Source organism: Balaenoptera ricei, chromosome 11 (genome assembly GCF_028023285.1).
Source record: "Balaenoptera ricei isolate mBalRic1 chromosome 11, mBalRic1.hap2, whole genome shotgun sequence".
NCBI lineage: Eukaryota > Metazoa > Chordata > Mammalia > Artiodactyla > Balaenopteridae > Balaenoptera > Balaenoptera ricei.
In genome coordinates, this window is record NC_082649.1 from 103,009,127 (window position 1) to 103,027,297 (window position 18,171).

The following is an 18,171-nucleotide window of genomic DNA, read 5'->3' on the forward strand; positions in this document are numbered from 1 at the left end:
ACAGATAGAGACCTCTCTGTATCTGTATCCGTATCTGCATCTCACACTTCGAACAGTGTCTGGCACACAGTAAACACTAGACACTAACATTATGCTTGTGCTTTTTGTACCCTGAGGAACAGAACCAGGTGCCCAGGGATGGAATAAGAACAAATAATTTACAGGGTCAAGTAGGGAAAGGCCTCAACTGCAGAGTAGAGGCTGAGCCACTCCTCTGATAGTAGCAGTTGAGGCAGAGCAAAGCAAACGGACCGTGGAATCAAGCACACCTAAGTACCAATCCTGGCTCCAGCATCATGTAATTGTGTCACGGCTGGCAAACCATGACCTCTGAGCCTCAGCTTTTGCACCTGAAATACGTGGAGAATGACCAACCCGGTCTCACACACTGGTGTTTGGAATGATGCACTCTTAACTCGGGTTTTGCATTTGCTGTTCCCTCTGCCTGTGATGCTCTTGCCCAGATCTTCTTCTCATTCTTACTTTCTGACTTTTTCAGGTCTCTGCTCAAAAGTCACATCCTCAATGTGGCCATCCATGACCACCCGACCCAGAGAACTCCCAGAGTCAGTCTTACTCTGGGGTTCTCAGCCTTGGCACTACTGACATTTTGGGCCACACAGCTTTCGCTGCAAGGGCTGTCCCACGTGCTGCAGGACTGTTAACAGCATCTACGGCCTCTACCCGCTGGATGACAGCTGTAGCCCCACTCCAAGTTGTGACAACTGAATGTGTCTCCAGACACTGCCAAATGTCCCCTGGGGGGCAAGAGCTCACCTCGGGTGAGAACCTCTGCTCGAACTCTGTTTCTTGCTGTACTTTTCTTTATAGCAGTCACACTACCTAATGTTACCCTTGTACACAGGAGATGTTCAAGAAACGTTTGAATAAACAGATAGAATTGAGATACAGTGCCCAGCACATAGTAGGTGCTCAATAAACGAGTTCCCTTCCCTAGCTGGTGTGTCCCTAATAGCTTCTTGGCTAAGAGCACAGTGTTTTGGAGATTTCAGTCTCTCCAAGGTCACCCAAATTCAGCAGAACTTGGGCCTACAGTCAGTCTTCCTCCCGCCTCTCACTGCCACCTCTGTGGTGGGTGATGCTGTTACACCATCCACAGAGCAGGAGGGAAACTTGTGAGGCGTGCAGAGGCCTCCAGCCTCACCTGGCCTCCCGCCCTCCACGGGTGCCGCATCATGATTCCCGGTCTGCCTTGTGCATCCACAGGGCTAGTGTGGGGCTCTGCAGGCAAGAGCAGCTCACTTCCCAAGCAGGGGATCCTGCAGAGTCCCACACGCAAAAAGCCTTCGTAAACAAAACCCTCACAACGGAAACGTATTCTGCCAGGACAGGCCTCAACAGTTAAGAAAACCCTGTGGTCAAGCTCCCGTAAAGAGAATTACTTTGTAGAGAAAGGACAGGGGTCAGGAGATCGGTCCTATAAGATGAAGACGAGAATCAAGATGACGTCCAATCTTCCAGGGGCCTGTGAGTCAACTCTCGTTTGTCATCCAGCTTGATGCTGAGACCTGTGCTCTGGGGTCGGAAGGCCTGGGTTCAAGTCCTGGGCTCCACCCCTTCCTACGCCTATGCCCTTGGACAAGTTATTTCTCTTCTGAGCTCCATCTGTAAAACATGGATGATGATGATGATAATAATAATAATACCTACCTAATAATATACGAGCTAGCATTTACTGAACACTTAGTTTGTGCTAAGTATGGCTCTAGGATTTTCACATGTAATATCTCACTGAATCTTCCCAATAACCTAGGAGGTAGATGCTATTATTATGATCTCCATTTTACAGACGAGGAAACTAAGGAACAAGTAAGTCCTACCTTTTGCCCAGAGTCACTGCTAGTAAGTGGCAGAGTCAAGATTCAAAGCCAGGTAGTCAGCTCCAACCTTGAAGCACTTGGCAGCGTGCCTGGCACTTGGCAAGTGCTCAGTAAATCATGTCTCTGCTCATTGGAGGAGGTGGGCTTTCAAGCTGGGAGACACCTACCCTTTACCTGCACTGTGAAGGCGGCAGCAGAGTCCAGCACTCCAGGGCGCCCGGGCTAGTCCTCCTGCCACAGCCCTTTCTGATGCCCGGCCGCAGAGCAGCACCCACCACGGCACACAGCAACGGGAGCAGGGCCGGAAGCGAGGACGCCCGGATCCACACCCCAGCCAGGCCACGAGCACCTATGTGACCGAGTGCAAGCCCTCCTCCGACGCCAGTCTTCTCATCGGGAAGATGGGGTCAGTGTTCCCCCACTGCAAGGACCAGATGATGAGACGATGGATGGAGTGTCCCCGCCCCACCCCTCCGAACTTCTGAAGTTGCCCTCATTACCCTGTCACAATCTTGAAGCTGTCGGGAGGGACTTCTGGGCACGGGCCACTCTGCACGTCCCTCCCAGGCCCTCCAGCCAGACGGGCAGACTCTGGGTGGGATGCACAGGCCGTCCTGCTTTAGTGACTCTGCTGATGATGGATGTGTCTTTGCCAGCCAGAGAAGAAGGCCTGGCGGGCCATGTGCCTGGGGTTCTCCTCAGAAGCTGCTCCTGGGCGTTGCCCAGCCGGGCCATTTAATATAGATGTTTGTTTAACCAGGAAATGAACTCCGCGGTTGACGGCAGTGTCCAGGGACAGACTTCTGGGAACAGGGTTCCTCCCCGGCGCGTGGGGGCTGGGCCCGTGCTATCGCGTTTCTCAGGCTGGCGCTGTGAGGGTTACATCAGGTAGCCGCCCTTCTGCCCGAGGTCCAAGCGGCTTATCTCCCCTGTTCCCCTGGGCCGCCCAGCCGCACTTCCTCCCCAGGCCCCAGGCAAACCTGCCGGCTCAGTGCTGGCTATTCTGGGACCAGCGCAGGGCGGGAGGAACAGTCCTCCTTTAGGGACCCTCCTGGCTAAACAGACCCAGAAAGAGTTGGGAGTCTTGGTCCTCTGCCTGGGACTTAGTTTCTCCAGCTATAACACAGGGGTTCCTAGGCCCCTTCTAGAACAGCGGTTCCCCAAGTCTGGTCTGAGAAGCCCCAGGGTTCTGCCTCTCCTTCCCAACTACGTTATCTGTGTGAGCCTGGATTTCCACTAAACTTGACCAAAACAGCATTTTCAACAGACGGAACCCGAGGAGAATCCAGGCGTCTCCTATGAAGCCGGACGTTAACAATGTTTGCAAAAATGTAAAACCTGGTCACTCTTCTCGCTAAATATTTTGCAAAACAACTATTTTTCATAATAAGTGCTATCTATGTTAACATATAATGGTCTATTGTTGTTATTTTTAAATGAATTAAAAGACAGATGTTTTAAGTTTTTCTCAGCGTTACTTTCTCATGTGGTAACTATGGATAGATATAACTTATAGAAATAAAAACTCTTAGGGGTCTTCAACCATTTTTATGAGGACAGAGGGGTCTCAGACCAAAAGGTTTTGAGAACCACTGTTTTAGAGGCTGTCACACTGATCGTGTAGGACTGTGGACCGAAAAGCTCTTCATTCTCAGTGAAGATCTAAAGAGGAGGCATCACTGCCACTGTATTATAACAACAATCACCGTTACTGTTATTGTGAAAGGAGGGTAATGAGCCCCAGGCTGTATGGCCTGGCCCTCAGCATGGCCCTACGTATTCCCCGGGGGCCACACCGTCTCTCCACAGCGTCCTGTCCTGCAGAAGAGGAAGAAACCACCTCCAAAGCTCCTGTTTTGTCACCTCTCTCCCTGCTTGCAGGCCCCCTGAGTTGATACCTGCTCTGCCTTTCAACAGCTGCCTCTTTCCTTTTACCCTCGTCTCTGCCAGCTCCGGGCCAAGCCCCATGTCCTGACGTCTTGGTGCCTGGCTCAGTGTCCCCTCCCTAGTTCACACCTGTACCCCGGCCTGTGGTCACCTGGGAACTCCACCCTCCACGCCGTAACCCTCAGCCTCTCACCTCCTGGAGACTCCCTTCCTTCTCAGACGACTTTCACCTACTTCTATGTCTGTTCCACCCACCTGGGCCTTGTCCCCACTCAGAACTGCCCTGCTCTGAGGTGGTGGGGACCTAAGCTCCCGAGCGCCCCTCCACCCTCAGCTGAACTCCCCTCTTAGCTCACGAGAGCTGCAGCCTTGAACCCACTCCAATCCACACAAGGTTGTGGGGACTGCCTTCTGCTGTCACTTGCACTCCCAAGTGGCTCCCCAGGACTTACAGAAAGAACTTGTCGTCCAGCTTGACGCTGAGACCTGCGCTCTGGGGTCAGAAGACCTGGGTTCAAGTCCTGGGCTCCAGCCCTTCCTAAACCTATGGTCTTGGACAATTTATTTCTCTTCTCTGAGCCCCATCGGTAAAAGAGGGATAATAACAATACCTACTTAATAATATAACAGCTAGAGTTTCTTGACCACTTAGTATGTGCTAAATATGGCTCTGAGCTTTTTACACGAATTATCTCACTGAATCTTCCCAAGAAAACTATGAGGAACTATTATTATTACCTCCATTTCACAGATGGGGAAACTGAGGCACAAGTAAGTCCTACCCTGCACCTGTGACTCCGCCTAAAGACCTTTTCCAGGCACCGTACCTTCATTCCTTGGGGCTTTTTGGCTTACACAGGTGCCTGTGTCCAGAACTTCCCTGTGATCGAATAAGTGTCTCTAGGTCACACACTTAACCCCAGTGAGGCAGAGCGCCAAGGCAGGCCCCCCCGATGCTCCACGTCTGCCAGCCGCACATCCCGTGGGCGGGGCAGGGGGGCACATCCGCAAAGAGGGAAGGGGCTGCCGTCCAGGGCTGTTTCAAGCCCTGGGGAAATATTCCTAATGAGTCCTCGCTACTTTGAGGGTCCCAGCGAGGGGCCTTGCTGGGGGTCTCCCGAGGCCACAGCTGGAGCAGGGAACGTGCTCAGGGAGCCAGACTCACGGGGCGGCAGGGACCCCAGGAGAAGGCTTGTCTCCGAGGCCCCTCGGGGCACCACCCACACGGACAGCGGCCACCTCCCCCTTGGAATGCAGACCGGGGCTCCCAGCACGGCCTTCAGCGGCCGCTGGAAAATTCAGACAGGCGCTCAGGGAGAGACGGCTCATCTTTCATCCCAGCTGTCGCCTGTGTTCCCACAGGTGGCAGAGGAGGGATGAGGAGGGCAAAGGAGAGGCAACACCTGCAAGACAAGGGGGGAAGAAGGAGGGACCAAACACAGTCCCTCCCCCCCTCCTCCTCCAGGACCAAGTGGTAGGCTTCGCTTCCTGCTGACACCCAGCCTTATTCTAGTTCCTGAGCACAGGCTGGTGTGAGTCTGGGTTTGGCCCAGATACTCTAGAAAACTTTCAGTTGCAAAGAATCTTTGGTTCCGGATGCAGTTTGTAATAGAGGACAGCACGCTATCTTGGAACACCCCGAATGAGGCATCAGGAGACCTGGCGCCTACTCCTGACTCTGCCACCAACGTGCCAAACAGCCACGAGCGAGCAGCGGCCTCTCGAGCAGCGGCCTCTCCAGGAGCTGCAGTCTTCCCTCCCGTGAGATGAAGGGATCTCGTGCATCACAGACTCCACAGCCAATTCCCTCTGCCCCTGGCCCCTGGCAACCACCATGCTACTCCCTGCTCCTATGACTCTGTCTTAGATCTCTCCTGTAAGCGGCATCACGCAGTATTTGTCCTTCTGTGACTCCCTTGCTTCACTGAGCACCATGTCCTCCAGGTTTGTCCATGTTGTACCACGTGACAGGATTTCCTTCCTTTTAAAGGCTGAATAACATTCCATTGTATGTGGAGACCACACTTTGTTTATCCATCCATCCCTCGATGGACATTGAGAGGGTAGATTTCATGTTAAGTGTTCTTACCACAATAAAAAAAATAAAACGAAGTGACCTCTAAATGCCTCTGTCAGCTCTCTCACCTTCTGGGAGCCTAAGAGTGTGGTGGTAACTGTGGCCGGGCCAGCTCTCACTGGAAAGGCCGGCACACGGCTCGTACGAGACACAGCCTTCCTGCCCTCAGCATCTCACTCCGGTTCGGGGAAGGACCAGCCACAAGTCAAGAAGCCACTCAGTGACTGGCCTCCATGCCTTCGTGCTGTCTGCCTTGGCCTCCTATGTACCCTCTCTCTCCTTTCTACTTAGCCACGTCCCACTCTCCTTCACAGAGCACTTATGCCTCACCTCCTCCTGGAAACCTCCCTGATTGTCCTGACTTTTAAGACTTGGGATAGTCACACTGCTCAGGGTTTAGCTCACAAAGCTGAGGCCGCCATGGCTGCCCCATAATTGTTCCATCTCACGAGCAGCCTTTGCCTTGTAAAAAACTGTGAGATGTAACCCTCATTAAAGTGTATAAAATGTAAAGTTTACAGATTATCACATAAGGAGCTTTCTCATTCTCCAGCCTGACTGTAAGTCCCCATGGTCAGGCACCCCACCAGCTTCTCTTCCCGCACCTCGGAGAGCTGGGGGCACTGTGGGTGCTCCATACAGACTGGACGGCTGACATACAGACCAGAGTTCAAACCTGAGTGAGCATACGAGCCACCGAGGGGGAGATCCTATAAACATGCAGATCCCGATTGGACAAATGTAGGGGGGCCTGGGGCGCTGCTGGTCCACGTGTCCAACTCTGAGCAGCAAGGCCGTAGACCAGGCACAGGGAGCGACTGTCACGAAGCTGGGAAGGAGAAAGTGAGGGCGAGTGTGACCCTGTGGCCCGAATTCTAAACTGGTCAAAGGGGCACGTCTGAGACTTGGCAGAGAGGAAAAGCAGCCACAGAATAAGCTCTCACGGGACCAGGGGATCCCAACGGCCCCCCCATCCCCAGCTTCTTGGCTCCTGACAGCCTGCAAGCCCTCCAGGGCCCTGAACAAGGGGTGTGAGACAGGCGGGTACCCAGGATGCCTCCCGGACCTCTGAGCTCCTGTTCTCTCCCTTCCGCTTCGGGTTCTGAGAGTCTGCACCCTCCTCCTCCTCCGCTCAGCACTGCCTGAAAATGTCTCTGCGTCACTCTGCTGAATTGCTGTGCCCTCTGCACGGTTGCTGTGGGGCCGGTGAGAGGCAGGCTTGGCTCCCGACTCCATCCCTCGCTGTGCACTGTAAATTGTACAGGACCAAACCAGTGTTTTTGTTTATTAAACTGTCGTTCATCGAAGTTTGTTTTCCTCACTTAAACGCAGGAACTGAGTCTAATGCATTCACTTACTTATTCGGTTTTTGGAGGATATTTACTCAATACTATTTTATGTGCCAGGCAGCAGGGACGTTAACTGTGAATAGGACAGTCATGGTCTCTGCCTTCCTGGAGCTACTCTGAGAGGGGAAGGCAAACAATATGCAAGTAAGCAGAAAAATAAAGAACATAATCACAGCTTGAGATAAGCATGAGGAAGGAAATGACAGGAATGAGCAGGGTGAGCAGGGGAGGCCTCTCTGAGGAGGTGACATCTCATCTGAGACCTGCAGCCAGCAGTGCAAAGGGCAGGAAGAGTATCTAGACTGGAAGCAAGTGCAAGTGCAAAGGCCCTGGGGTGGGTTTACAGAACAGACTGACTCGTTCTGTAGCCTTCGAGGCTGAATTTCATTTGATCCATAATTAAGACATGGCAACAGAAGATGAAATGCCAGGGATTTAAAATCTTTCAAATCTGGCGCCAACCGCCAGAATAGCAAACTCAAGTGGAGAAGCAGGCGGGTGGCGGGCGGGCGGGTGGTGGGGGGCATGGGAAAATGGCGAGTTCAGCTTGGGATGTGTCCAGTTTGAGGTGTCTGCAGGGCTTCCAAGAAGGGCCCCAAAAAGCAGCTGGCAGATGGAGTGCGGGGTCGCAGGGAGGGGTGGGGCAGAAGGTCGGCTCCGGGAACACACCTGAGGAGGGCTGGCCGCTGGCCCGAAAGGGGCTGCCTGAGCAGAGGACACAGGAGGACAGCGGGGCTGGAGGAACCCAGGCCCCGGGACGTCAACACCTCACGTGGAGGCGTGGGCAGAGAGGATGGTCAGGGGAGTAGGGAGAGGACAAGGAGAGAGCGGAGCCAGAGAAGCCGAGGCAGCTCCCAGGGCGGGGAGACCACCAGAGCGGAGGCTTGGGATCTGAGGTGGACAGTGTGCAGGGCGAATGACTGCAGCAAGGGGGGCAGGAGAGCAGGGAGGCGCATGCCTGTGGGCGGAGCCAAGTCCTGCAGAACCCGTCCAGCCCCCCCCCCTTCTCCTCTGCTCCCCCCACGCTGACCTCGGCTGTATAGGCTCATTCCCACCTCCCGCCCCGCCTTTGCGCTGTTGCCCCCGGCCCGGAATGCTCTGTCCCTAGACCTTCCCGTTTCCTCCTCCCTCACAACGTTCAGCTCCCTGCTCGAAGGGTGCCTCCTCATCACAAAGGCCTTCTCTGGAAAACTGGAACCCGCCTGCATCTCTGGAGGGAAAGTCAAATGGGGCAGCTGTAAAATGGTATGGCAGTTCCCCCCCAAATTAAAAATAGAATGACTATGTGATCTAGCAATTCTACTACTGGGTACATATACAAAAGAATTGAAAGCAATGTCTTGAAGAGATATCTGTACACGCATGTTGACAGCAGCCTGATTCATAATACTGGAAAAGTGGAGGCAACCCAAGCATCCATCGATGGATGAACTGAAAAACAACATGTGATACGGGGCTTCCCTGGTGGCGCAGTGGTTGGGAGTCTGCCTGCCGATGCGGGGGACACGGGTTCGAGCCCTGGTCTGGGAGGATCCCACATGCCGCGGAGCAACTGGGCCCGTGAGCCACAGCTACTGAGCCTGCGCGTCTGGAGCCTGTGCTCCGCAACGGGAGAGGCCACGACGGTGAGAGGCCCGCGCACCGCGATGAAGAGTGGCCCCCGCTCGCCGCAACTAGAGAAAGCCCTCGCACAGAAACGAAGACCCAACACAGCCAAAAATAAATAAATAAATAAATGATAATTAAAAAAAAAAAAAGAATCCTGGTGGATACAGAACTAACATCATTTGGGAAAGGGTAGAGACTGGGAATAAAACTGTATATTTAAAAAAAAAATGTGATACGCACACATAATGGAATATTATTCAGCTTTAAAAAGGAAGGAAATCCTGACACCTGGGACAACATGGATGAACCTTGAGGACGTTCTGCTAAGTGAAATAAGCCAGACACAAAAAGACAAATACTGTACGATTCCACGCATGTGAGAGTAGTCAAAATCACAGAAGCAGAGAGCAGAACGGTGGGTGCCGGGAGGACTGTAGTGGGGAGCTGCTGTCTAAGGGATACTGAGCTTCAGTTTGAGAAGATGAAAAGGTTCTGGAGATGGGTGGTGAGGATGGTTGCACAATAAGGTGAATGTTTTGTTTTTCTTTTTTTAAATGTAAGTTTACTGTTCTCTCTCTCCGTTTTTTTTCCAATTTATTTATTTATTTATTTGGATCTGTTGGGTCTTCGTTGCTGCGCACGGGCTTTCTCTAATTGCGGCAAGCGGGGGCTACTCTTCTTTGTGGTGCGCGGGTTTCTCATTGCAGTGGCTTCTCTTGTTGTGGAGCAGGGGCTCTAGGCGGAAGGGCTTCAGCAGTTGTGGCACGCGGGCTCAGTAGTTGTGGGACATGGGCTTAGTTGCTCCATGGCATGTGAGATCTTCCTGGACCAGGGATCGAACCCACGTCCCCTGCATTGGCAGGCAGATTCTTAACCATTGCGCTACCAGGGAAGTCCCAACGTGAATGTTCTTAAGGCCACTGAATTGTATACTTAAAAATGGTCAAGATGGAAGATTTTATGTTACGTGTATATTCACGAAATTTTTAAAAATGGGAAAAAAAGGGCTTCCCTGGTGGCGCAGTGGTTGAGAGTCTGCCTGCCGATGCGGGGGACGTGGGTTCGAGCCCTGGTCTGGGAAGATCCCACATGCTGCGGAGCAACTAGGCCCGTGAGCCACAACTACTGAGCCTGCGCGTCTGGAGCCTGTGCTCTGCAACAAGAGAGGCCGCAACAGTGAGAGGCCCGCGCACTGTGATGAAGAGTGGCCCCCGCTTGCCGCAACTAGAGAAAGCCCTCACACAGAAATGAAGACCCAACACAGCCAAAATAGAAATAAATAAATAAATAAAATTAATAAAAAAAAAAACCCAACAGCCTTCTCCAGCCTCCCTGTCTAAGTTTCCTCCCTCTCCTCACCCCCAGTGCTCTGTCCTCCGCCACAGTGGTTTGTTTTGTTTGTTCGTTGTTTATAGCACTTTCACCACCTAAACCCACCTTGGGAGTTTTCTGGATGATTGTTCATCCCCTTCTAGAATGTAGACTCTAGCAGAGCCAGCAGACACCTGGTCTGACTTGTGGCTGCTGTTATCTTCAGCCCTTAGAAGGGTGCCTGGCACATAGTAGGTGCTCAGTAAGTACTCAGTAAATAAATAAAATTCTGTTGAAGAAGAGGAGGAACGGGTGAAACTGGGTGAGGACACAGAGAGAAGAGGTGCAGATGGGAGGGAGTTCACATCGACAGGAGAGTGTTTTCTGGGAAGGAGAACAGGCTGCAGCAGGTTTGGAATGGGCTCCCCGAGGCCCGGAGGAGTGCGTGTCTGCAGTGGAGCCAACGCGCAGCCGGAACGGGGGTCCAGGGTCTCCAGCATGGAGAAGGCGCAGTGTGACATTTAACACAGGCTGGGGACTCGCCCAGTGGAAATGACCAGGGTTCAAGTGGATCCTTTTTTTTGGTTTGGTTTGGTTTTTGGCTGCGCCACGCAGCTTGTGGAATCTTAGTTCCCTGACCAGGGACCGAACCTTCACCCTTGGCAGTGAAAGCACAGAGTCCTAACCAGTGGACCGCCAGGGAATTCCCCACGCAGATCCTTTAACCCCGGAGATGGTCAGGCAAGGCCACAGGTGCAAGGCTAGGGGCACGAGGTCAGCAAGGAGACCCGGGCCAGGCCGCTGGGACCGTGGGTGCAGCCAGGGAGGGGACGTCCTGAGTGGGCGGGGACCAGGGAGGGCGTGAAGGCAGGATGGGTCTGCTCCAGGGGACAGGGCTGGGCTCAGGGGTGGACCCGGCCAGGAAACAACGTCCATGGTGACAGCGGGAGCCCGGCCAGGGAGGAGGTAGCCGGGAGGGGCCGCCAACTCCTGGGCTGGTCTCAGGGGAGCTGGTATCTCGCCTGAAAAGTCCCCATTAGCCTGAAAACCAGGCGCATTGTCGGGGAGGGGCAACTCGACGGCCCGCCTTTGAATGTCTCCTTTCATTGCTAGATCTATTTTTAGGTCCCTCTTGATTCTTTTTTGCCCCCTCTTTCCTTCAACCCACACCCTTTGTACATCTGTGAGTGGGAGAGAGAGAGGTCAGACAGGTGGGTGGACCAGCTGGGCTCAGTATCCTGTCCTGCTCCAAAATCCTCTCCCCTCCTGACTCGGTCACCCCAAAACATCTGGGAAGGGTGGGGCTCACCACTTTTTATTTATTGTTACATAAACCATATCACACTGTAAGAAGGGTGGGGCTCACCACCACACCCCCAAACACGCCTCCCAAGGCCCCGGGGAGGCAATTCTATGATCACGCACACTTGGTCCAGGTCTGCCCCTTTGAGACGGTTGGAGATGGTAATCTGGGTCCCACTTCCCCCAGGACAAGACGGAGGCGAGGTCTGCCTTTTAGAGAAACAGAATTTTCAGAGAGAATTGAAGACAAAAGAATAAGGAGTAAATGCTCCTCCACCCCACCCCTGCCCCACCAAACCGTCTGCAGCAAAAAGGAGCCAGGAAAGATTGCTCAGTCTGGAAAGCTCCCAGTGATCTGGGAGCCCTTCCACCCTGAGGGCTGCCAGGGAGTGTCTGTAACAGACTGGGGCAGGGGATTTAGCAGCAGGTATGAAGACTGAGTGAAACTGCAAGTGCTCTCGGATCCACCCCCTCCTGGGATCCACCCTCCGCAAAAACGTGTGTGTAAGGAGGGGTATGAACAGGTGCCCTGCAGTGCTGTCCACTGAGCAAAAAAAAAGAGACATTGTAAATGTCCCTCAGCAGGGGGAGGGCAAAATAAATGACAGCACATCCAGACACTGGAATACTATACGGCAGGAAAAATTAAGTTAGAGCTCCCTGTACCAATGTGGGAAGATCTCTAAGGTACTAGTAAATGAACCCAACCAAGTTACCCCTCCACCCCCGTTTCTTATAGTTTGATGTGGTTTATGGAAAAAAAAAAAATCACAACTCCACAAACAATACCATCCATTTCCCACGCATAATGATGATGTATGTAGGTGAATACAGGGAAAAAGTTCTGGAAGGATACACACCAAACTGCATACCGGTTACCTCCATAAGGGCACAAGGACCAGGAATGAGTGTCCCAGGGCACTTAACCCTCACCCGTGATGATTTCATACGTTATGAGGATCATCTAGCAGAGCACACCTCGGGCAATGAGAACCTGATTTCTAAAGGCCATTTTACCTCTGCTGCATCATGAAGGCCTCATAAGGAGGAGGAGAGCATGGCGGGGGGTGGGGGGTGGCAGTCAGTCCGCTCGGCAGCTGAAGAGGCTGGGCTCCCGAGTGGACTGACCTGCCGTGGGGAGTCTGGACCCACACTTCTCCCTCTGTGCTCTCAGGATGACAGGACCGTCCTTCTCAGGATGGGAAGTGACCAGCCAGTGGTAACACAGCTGGAGGGGGAGATGCAGGTGGTCCCAGAGGAAGGTTTAACAGAGAGCTCAGTGACTGGTGGGAAATCATCACGAGGTACAGAAAGTCGCACGTGGGCCCCACTGCCCTCTCAGCCCTTCAACTCTTCTGGGCCTGGGATCCAGCCCCAGCTCCCAGCTTCAGAGAAAGGACCAAATCCCCGATGACAGCTATGTCTTTCTGCTCCCAGGCTCCATGACCCCAGGGATGCCCAGAAAAGCCAAAATCATCTCCAAATGGGCACCACTCACTCAAAGTTTGCCTCCCTTGTCACCCTCTCCCCACTCCAGGAGCCAATAGCCTCTTCTTGGGTGAGGGGAAGAAGTGGAGAGATAAGAGGAGGCCACCGGAATTGCAGTGGAAAAACAAACAAACAAGACTGGGTTTGGAGTCAGACCTGTTTTCAAGTCCAACCCCTTCAACCACTAGCAGTGTGGCCTTGGGCAAGTTACTTAACCTCTCTGAACCTCTGTGTCCTCGACTGCAAAACAAGACAACGGTACCGGCTTCAAAGTGGTTGTAAGGAGTGAAAGAGCAGACGAGGAAGCTCGGAGTGCCCAGCAGACAGCTCGCTGTCTAGAGAGGGAAGGGGAAGGGGGTGCGGACGAGCCGGTGGGAAAGCCCCCTTCACCGCTCCCACGGCACTGGGCACATGGGCAGACAAGAGAGTGAATTTTTAAAAGAAATCGAGTGTATGAAACAAAATCAAAGACACGCCCATTTATAAAATGCTTGGTAGGGGCCAGGCACCTGTACCAAGTGCTCCCACAGGAAGAGTCTGTAATCAGAGGGGCCCGCCTCACCTAGGCTGGGAGGGGAAGATGCCCAGAGTGGGAGACAGACAGGAACAGGGGCCCGAGGGCACTTCCTCTGCCGCCCCGGCTCCTCCTTGGCAGATGGCAGACGGGAGCGGGCCCGCGAGATGGGGGAGGGGGAGAACTTCAGGCTGGTCTCAACCTTCCGTGCAGCTGGGGTGTCCCCCTGGTCTAAATTCCTGGCCCCCAGCACCTTGTGATGTCTCCTGGGTGACACTAGTAACAGCCATGTGGCCCTGGGCAAGTTCTTCCGCTCTGACAGTTTCTGCAAACGGGAAACACGGGAGACAGCCCGTGCCTTCTGGAAGGGGCATGGAAGGACGAGATCGGCCGAGCAGAGGTAACCACCCCACACCCTATGCCCGACGCCCAGTGCGAAGGTCTGGGCCTCCGCTGTGACTTGGGCACCAACTCGCCATCCGCCTCCAGAGAAGTGACAGCCCTTCTCTCAGCCCTGCCCCCCTCAGCAGTACTGTAAGCAACGGGGACACCAGCTCTCATTCTGAAGTTTTCACTTCGCGAAACTTGCTCATAACCCTTAACTCATCTTACCCTCATGATTCCCACTTCACAGATGAGGTAAGTGAGGCTGCCCAGGGGACCAAGGTCATTGGAATCCAGCCCTGTCTGGATTCAAATCAGGCGGCTCTATTCCACTTCATCCCCAGGCTTCCTGGGACCCAGGAGGATGTCAGCAGTCACCCCTGCAGCATCAGCGCCCCCGTGTCTGCCATGTGTCTTCAGGCCGCAGCCCCAGCCGCCCTGTGACTCAGCCTCTGCATCCAGCTTGGGGTCAGCTGTTTGAAAACAGCTCCCTCCGCACGGAGAAGGGCAGGAGTGGACCCTCTCTCCGCCTTCACACCTCTGACGCCCACATCCCGCCGGCCCCCTGCCTGGGGTGGGGAGCCCTACCTTGTGGGTGAGGCTGGGGTCTCCTGAAGCACTGTCCTCCTCCTCCGAGCTTCCCCGCTCTTCATCCGACGTGAGGTCCTCCTTGGGGGCCACCGCCGAGATGGGACAGACCTTATAGGGCTCTGTGTAGGCGCTGGGGTCAGAGCAGAGGAGAGAGAGGGTTAGAGCTCCCTGTCCAACAAGCGAACAGGCCAGGCGCCCTACTAATGCCATGAGCCGTTAATGAGCGCTCTGTGCTTCCATGAGGACCCAGAAGTGAATAGGACGAGGCACGGACCTCCTTCCTGCCCTCACTCCAGCCAGTCTGTTCTCCTACTAGTTCCCTGAACATTCCAAGCTCTTTGCTGCCTCAGTACCTTTACATGTGCTGTTCAAGACAGACTTGTCTCCCTTAGACGCGAGGTAGGCTGGGATGCTGAAGGAAGGCACAAATAATTACTATGAGGGCAAGAGATGTTCATTGTGATCAGTCTGGCAGTCTGGACTGGCCTGGTTGCGCAGCAGGGTCAGTCCTCAAGGTGGTCATGTCCTCTGGGCCTGAAGAAGGGATGCAATGACGTGGCAGACAGAGTCTGGGATGTGCATTCTAGCCCCTCGCCCGAGCCCTGCCGCCAGCCAGATCATGGACAAGACACAGCTCAGGGTATCAGTTTCCACTTAGGCTACTCTGGAATAATGATTCCTAGTCTCATTTTCTTGGCAGATGCTGTGAGGATCAATATGTAGAAAGCTTATTCAGGTGTGATACTCTCATATCTATATAACTATGACTATTATGTAGGCATTGTCATTAATTGATTAAATAATACATTCATTCAATAAGTATTTATTGATTGCCTGCTTTATGCCTGGCGCAGAGCTAGGCAGTGGGTAAAACACCGGTGAATAAAGCAGATATGGTCCCTGTCCTCAAAAAGGGAAAAGCTAATATATGATCATAAATTGTGACACGTGAAGGAAAAGGATGTGCTCTCATAGAGAGTAACAAGGAGGGGGGCTGTTTAGATAGGTCAGGGAAGGCATCTCTGAGGCTGAGACCAGAAGGAGGAGAAGGAGCCTTGTGGTAGGAGGGGAAGTGTTCCAGGCAGGAAGCAGCACGTGCAAAGGCACCGAGGCAGCAAAGAGCCTGGCATGTGACATAAGCCGACCTGGAGCAGAAGAACCCTCCTTTCTCTGCCTTCTAAACCTTCCTCACAGAGGATGCTCTGGCCCCATCACAACAGCCTCCTTGCTCTGCTCCCTGAGCCCAGCCTCCCTCTCCACACAGCAGAGTGATTGATCGTTCTACCACAGAAATTGGGCCACGTCCCCCTCCTACTCAAGAACCTTCAATGGCTCCCTCCTGCCTTTGGCAATGTGGTCCCAGACAACTTCTCACAAAACTTCTCTTCATGCTAAAAATTCAGGCATCTTGTCTTATTAAATTCTTATCAAATACTGATTCCTGCCCTCTGGGAATGATGGATGGATGGATGGATGGACAGATGGAGGAGGGGCGGCGAGGAGGGAACCTCCATCCTCTGGAGTGGCCCTGCCAACTCCAGCCCAGGCCTTTGGTGGGCAGGTGCAGGGCCCTTGCCTCAGGTCTGGTTCAGGCAGGGGGAAGCATGGCCAGGGTGGGTACATCAGGAGAGGAGAAACTGAGCCTTAGGTTGCAGTGCAAGTAGAGGCCCTTCTTGGAGCTCCTTCCTGACTATCATAGGAGCCAGACCATGGACACCTCTCTCCAGAACACCTGGAGCCCAGGAAACAAGGGTCTGCCTGGAGCAGGACGGGCGTCCCCTGGTCCACACATTGGCGAAGAGGCTAGAAAGATCAGCAGCCTGTTCCTGCCTGGGCTCTTGCTGCGTGTGTTTGTGTGTTAGTGTGAGTGTGTGAGTGTGAGTGTGTGAGAGTGTGTGTGTGTGTGAGAGAGTGGTGAGGGCTTGGAGCTGTGCACTTGTCTGCAGAGGCACAGCCCTGATCCAAGCTGAGCCACAACCCGCTCTGCCATCCAACTGCACACCCTTCTGGCCACTCCTCTTTCTTCCTCTTTTTCAAGATTTACTTTGTTCTTTTCTTTCAAACTATGAGAGCAAACAAGTACTTTGCAACAAGCCACATACCACGGAGGTGTACAAAGGCATGCGAGAGCCTCCTCTCCTGCTGGGGCCACCAGTTCCCTCCTCTAAGGAGCTGTCCCCTGGCCCAAAGGTCAGGAACGCCGCACCTGCTGAGGGAGCTCAGAACCATGCTCGAGAAAGTGACGGCGTGGACAGTCTCACTGAGCCCAGCTCCCCTCCCTCCAGAGCTGTGCGTGTCCTCAGACGGGGAGCAGAGCCCTGCTCTCCCTCCATGAGGAATGGCCACATGAGGCCCCAGCAGGAGCCCATTAGGCCCTGTGAAGGATGGCCAGTAATGGTGAGGCAAGGAGCAGTTAACTGTGCCCCGAGACCATTCCTCCTTCTCATCAAGGAAAAGCAGGTATACAGCAGGCCTTTCCTAGAACGTGCTATGAAGGAGGAAAGGATTCCCAGCCAAGCCTCCCGCCGGGTAAAGGGTGTCTCCATCCTCCCAGGCAGCAAGCTGGAAACCCGAGCATCTTCTGCATGCACAGCCAGCCGCTGCTTGAACATTAAACCTCTCCCAAATTCACCTTCAAATCTTCCCCGACTCCGCTGGCATCTCTATGACAGCCTTGTGGTCCAAGCCATCTCTTGCCTGGACGTCTGTAACACTTGCTTCCTATTGGCTCCCATTCCCCCCGACTGCCCTCCGATCTGTTCGCCCAGCGGCCAGAGGGACCCTCTCAAATCCAATCTGATCCTGTCACCCTCTTGCTCAAATTGTTCAGGGATATTCCAGTGCTGTTGGGATTTGGCCCCAACAGCCCAGCCTGCCAGGCAAGGCTCCACTCAACCTGGGGCTGGGGAAGGTGGGCATCCTTGGGCCCTGAGGCTGCCATGAAGTCTGCCCAGCATCAGACTCCACCAGGCATCCGGGGGCTCTGCCTCAAACCAGGCAAGGGCTGGACTCCTCGGAGCAGAGCCATGGGTGACACTGGGGAGAGAGCCTCATAGACACCAAACCTCCAGAGAGGCGGAGAGGCTGGCTCAAGGTCACGTGGCAAATCTGGACCAACACACATCGCTTCTGAAGATGCCTCTGCCTACACTCGATCCCACTTTAGAGACATGAAAACAGAGGTCCAGTCGGGTTCTCTCGGTGCACTGATGTGTGGGGTTGGGTCTCAGGTTGCAAGGGCAGAAGGAGCTTTGCTTTTGTTGTCTGTGCTCTTATTTTACTTCCTTTCTGAGAGGCAGCAGAGTGCAGCGATTAGAGCTCACTCTTGGGTGGGACCGCCTGGGTTCAAACCCTGGCTCGGCCACTTCATGGCCATTTTAACCTCCCTAAGCCTCAGCAGTGCCCCATTCCCTGAGCTGCTGGGAGGATTCAATGAATTAAATAATGCAAGACACTAAGAACAGTTCCCAACACTTAATAACTCAATAAATGTGAGCTCTCCTCCCTACCAGCTTGGCCTGGCTGTGCACGGCTGCTCCATTATTGACCGACTGTCGTCTAATGTCAGCTCGTTTTTAACATTTGAACTATTCTGACCTCATCCTCAGTGATAATACCCATGAAGTCACAGTACGTATTCTTCTAACACTTTAAGATAAACCATACAATAATTAACCTATACCACGTTTGACTGAAATGATCTTGCCCTCCATTGAAGACGCTCAGACCTTAGAGACAAACATGGTTACTGCTGACCCACCAACCATCTGTCCTCAATCCAACCTTAGCTTCTGGCTAGAAATGTGGCTCAGGCTCTTT

General features: G+C 53.6%; 1 protein-coding gene across 2 annotated transcripts in view; it reads right to left on the bottom strand.

Moving 5' to 3' along the window:
* Window positions 1-18,171, bottom strand: part of FGD5 (FYVE, RhoGEF and PH domain containing 5) — a 115,540-nt gene that overhangs the window by 51,586 nt on the left and 45,783 nt on the right. For both annotated transcript variants that reach the window (XM_059940448.1, XM_059940447.1), the window contains exon 3: window positions 14,350-14,482. In XM_059940448.1, coding sequence (XP_059796431.1) covers window positions 14,350-14,482 — 133 coding nt within the window. The remainder of the gene's footprint in view (window positions 1-14,349; window positions 14,483-18,171) is intronic.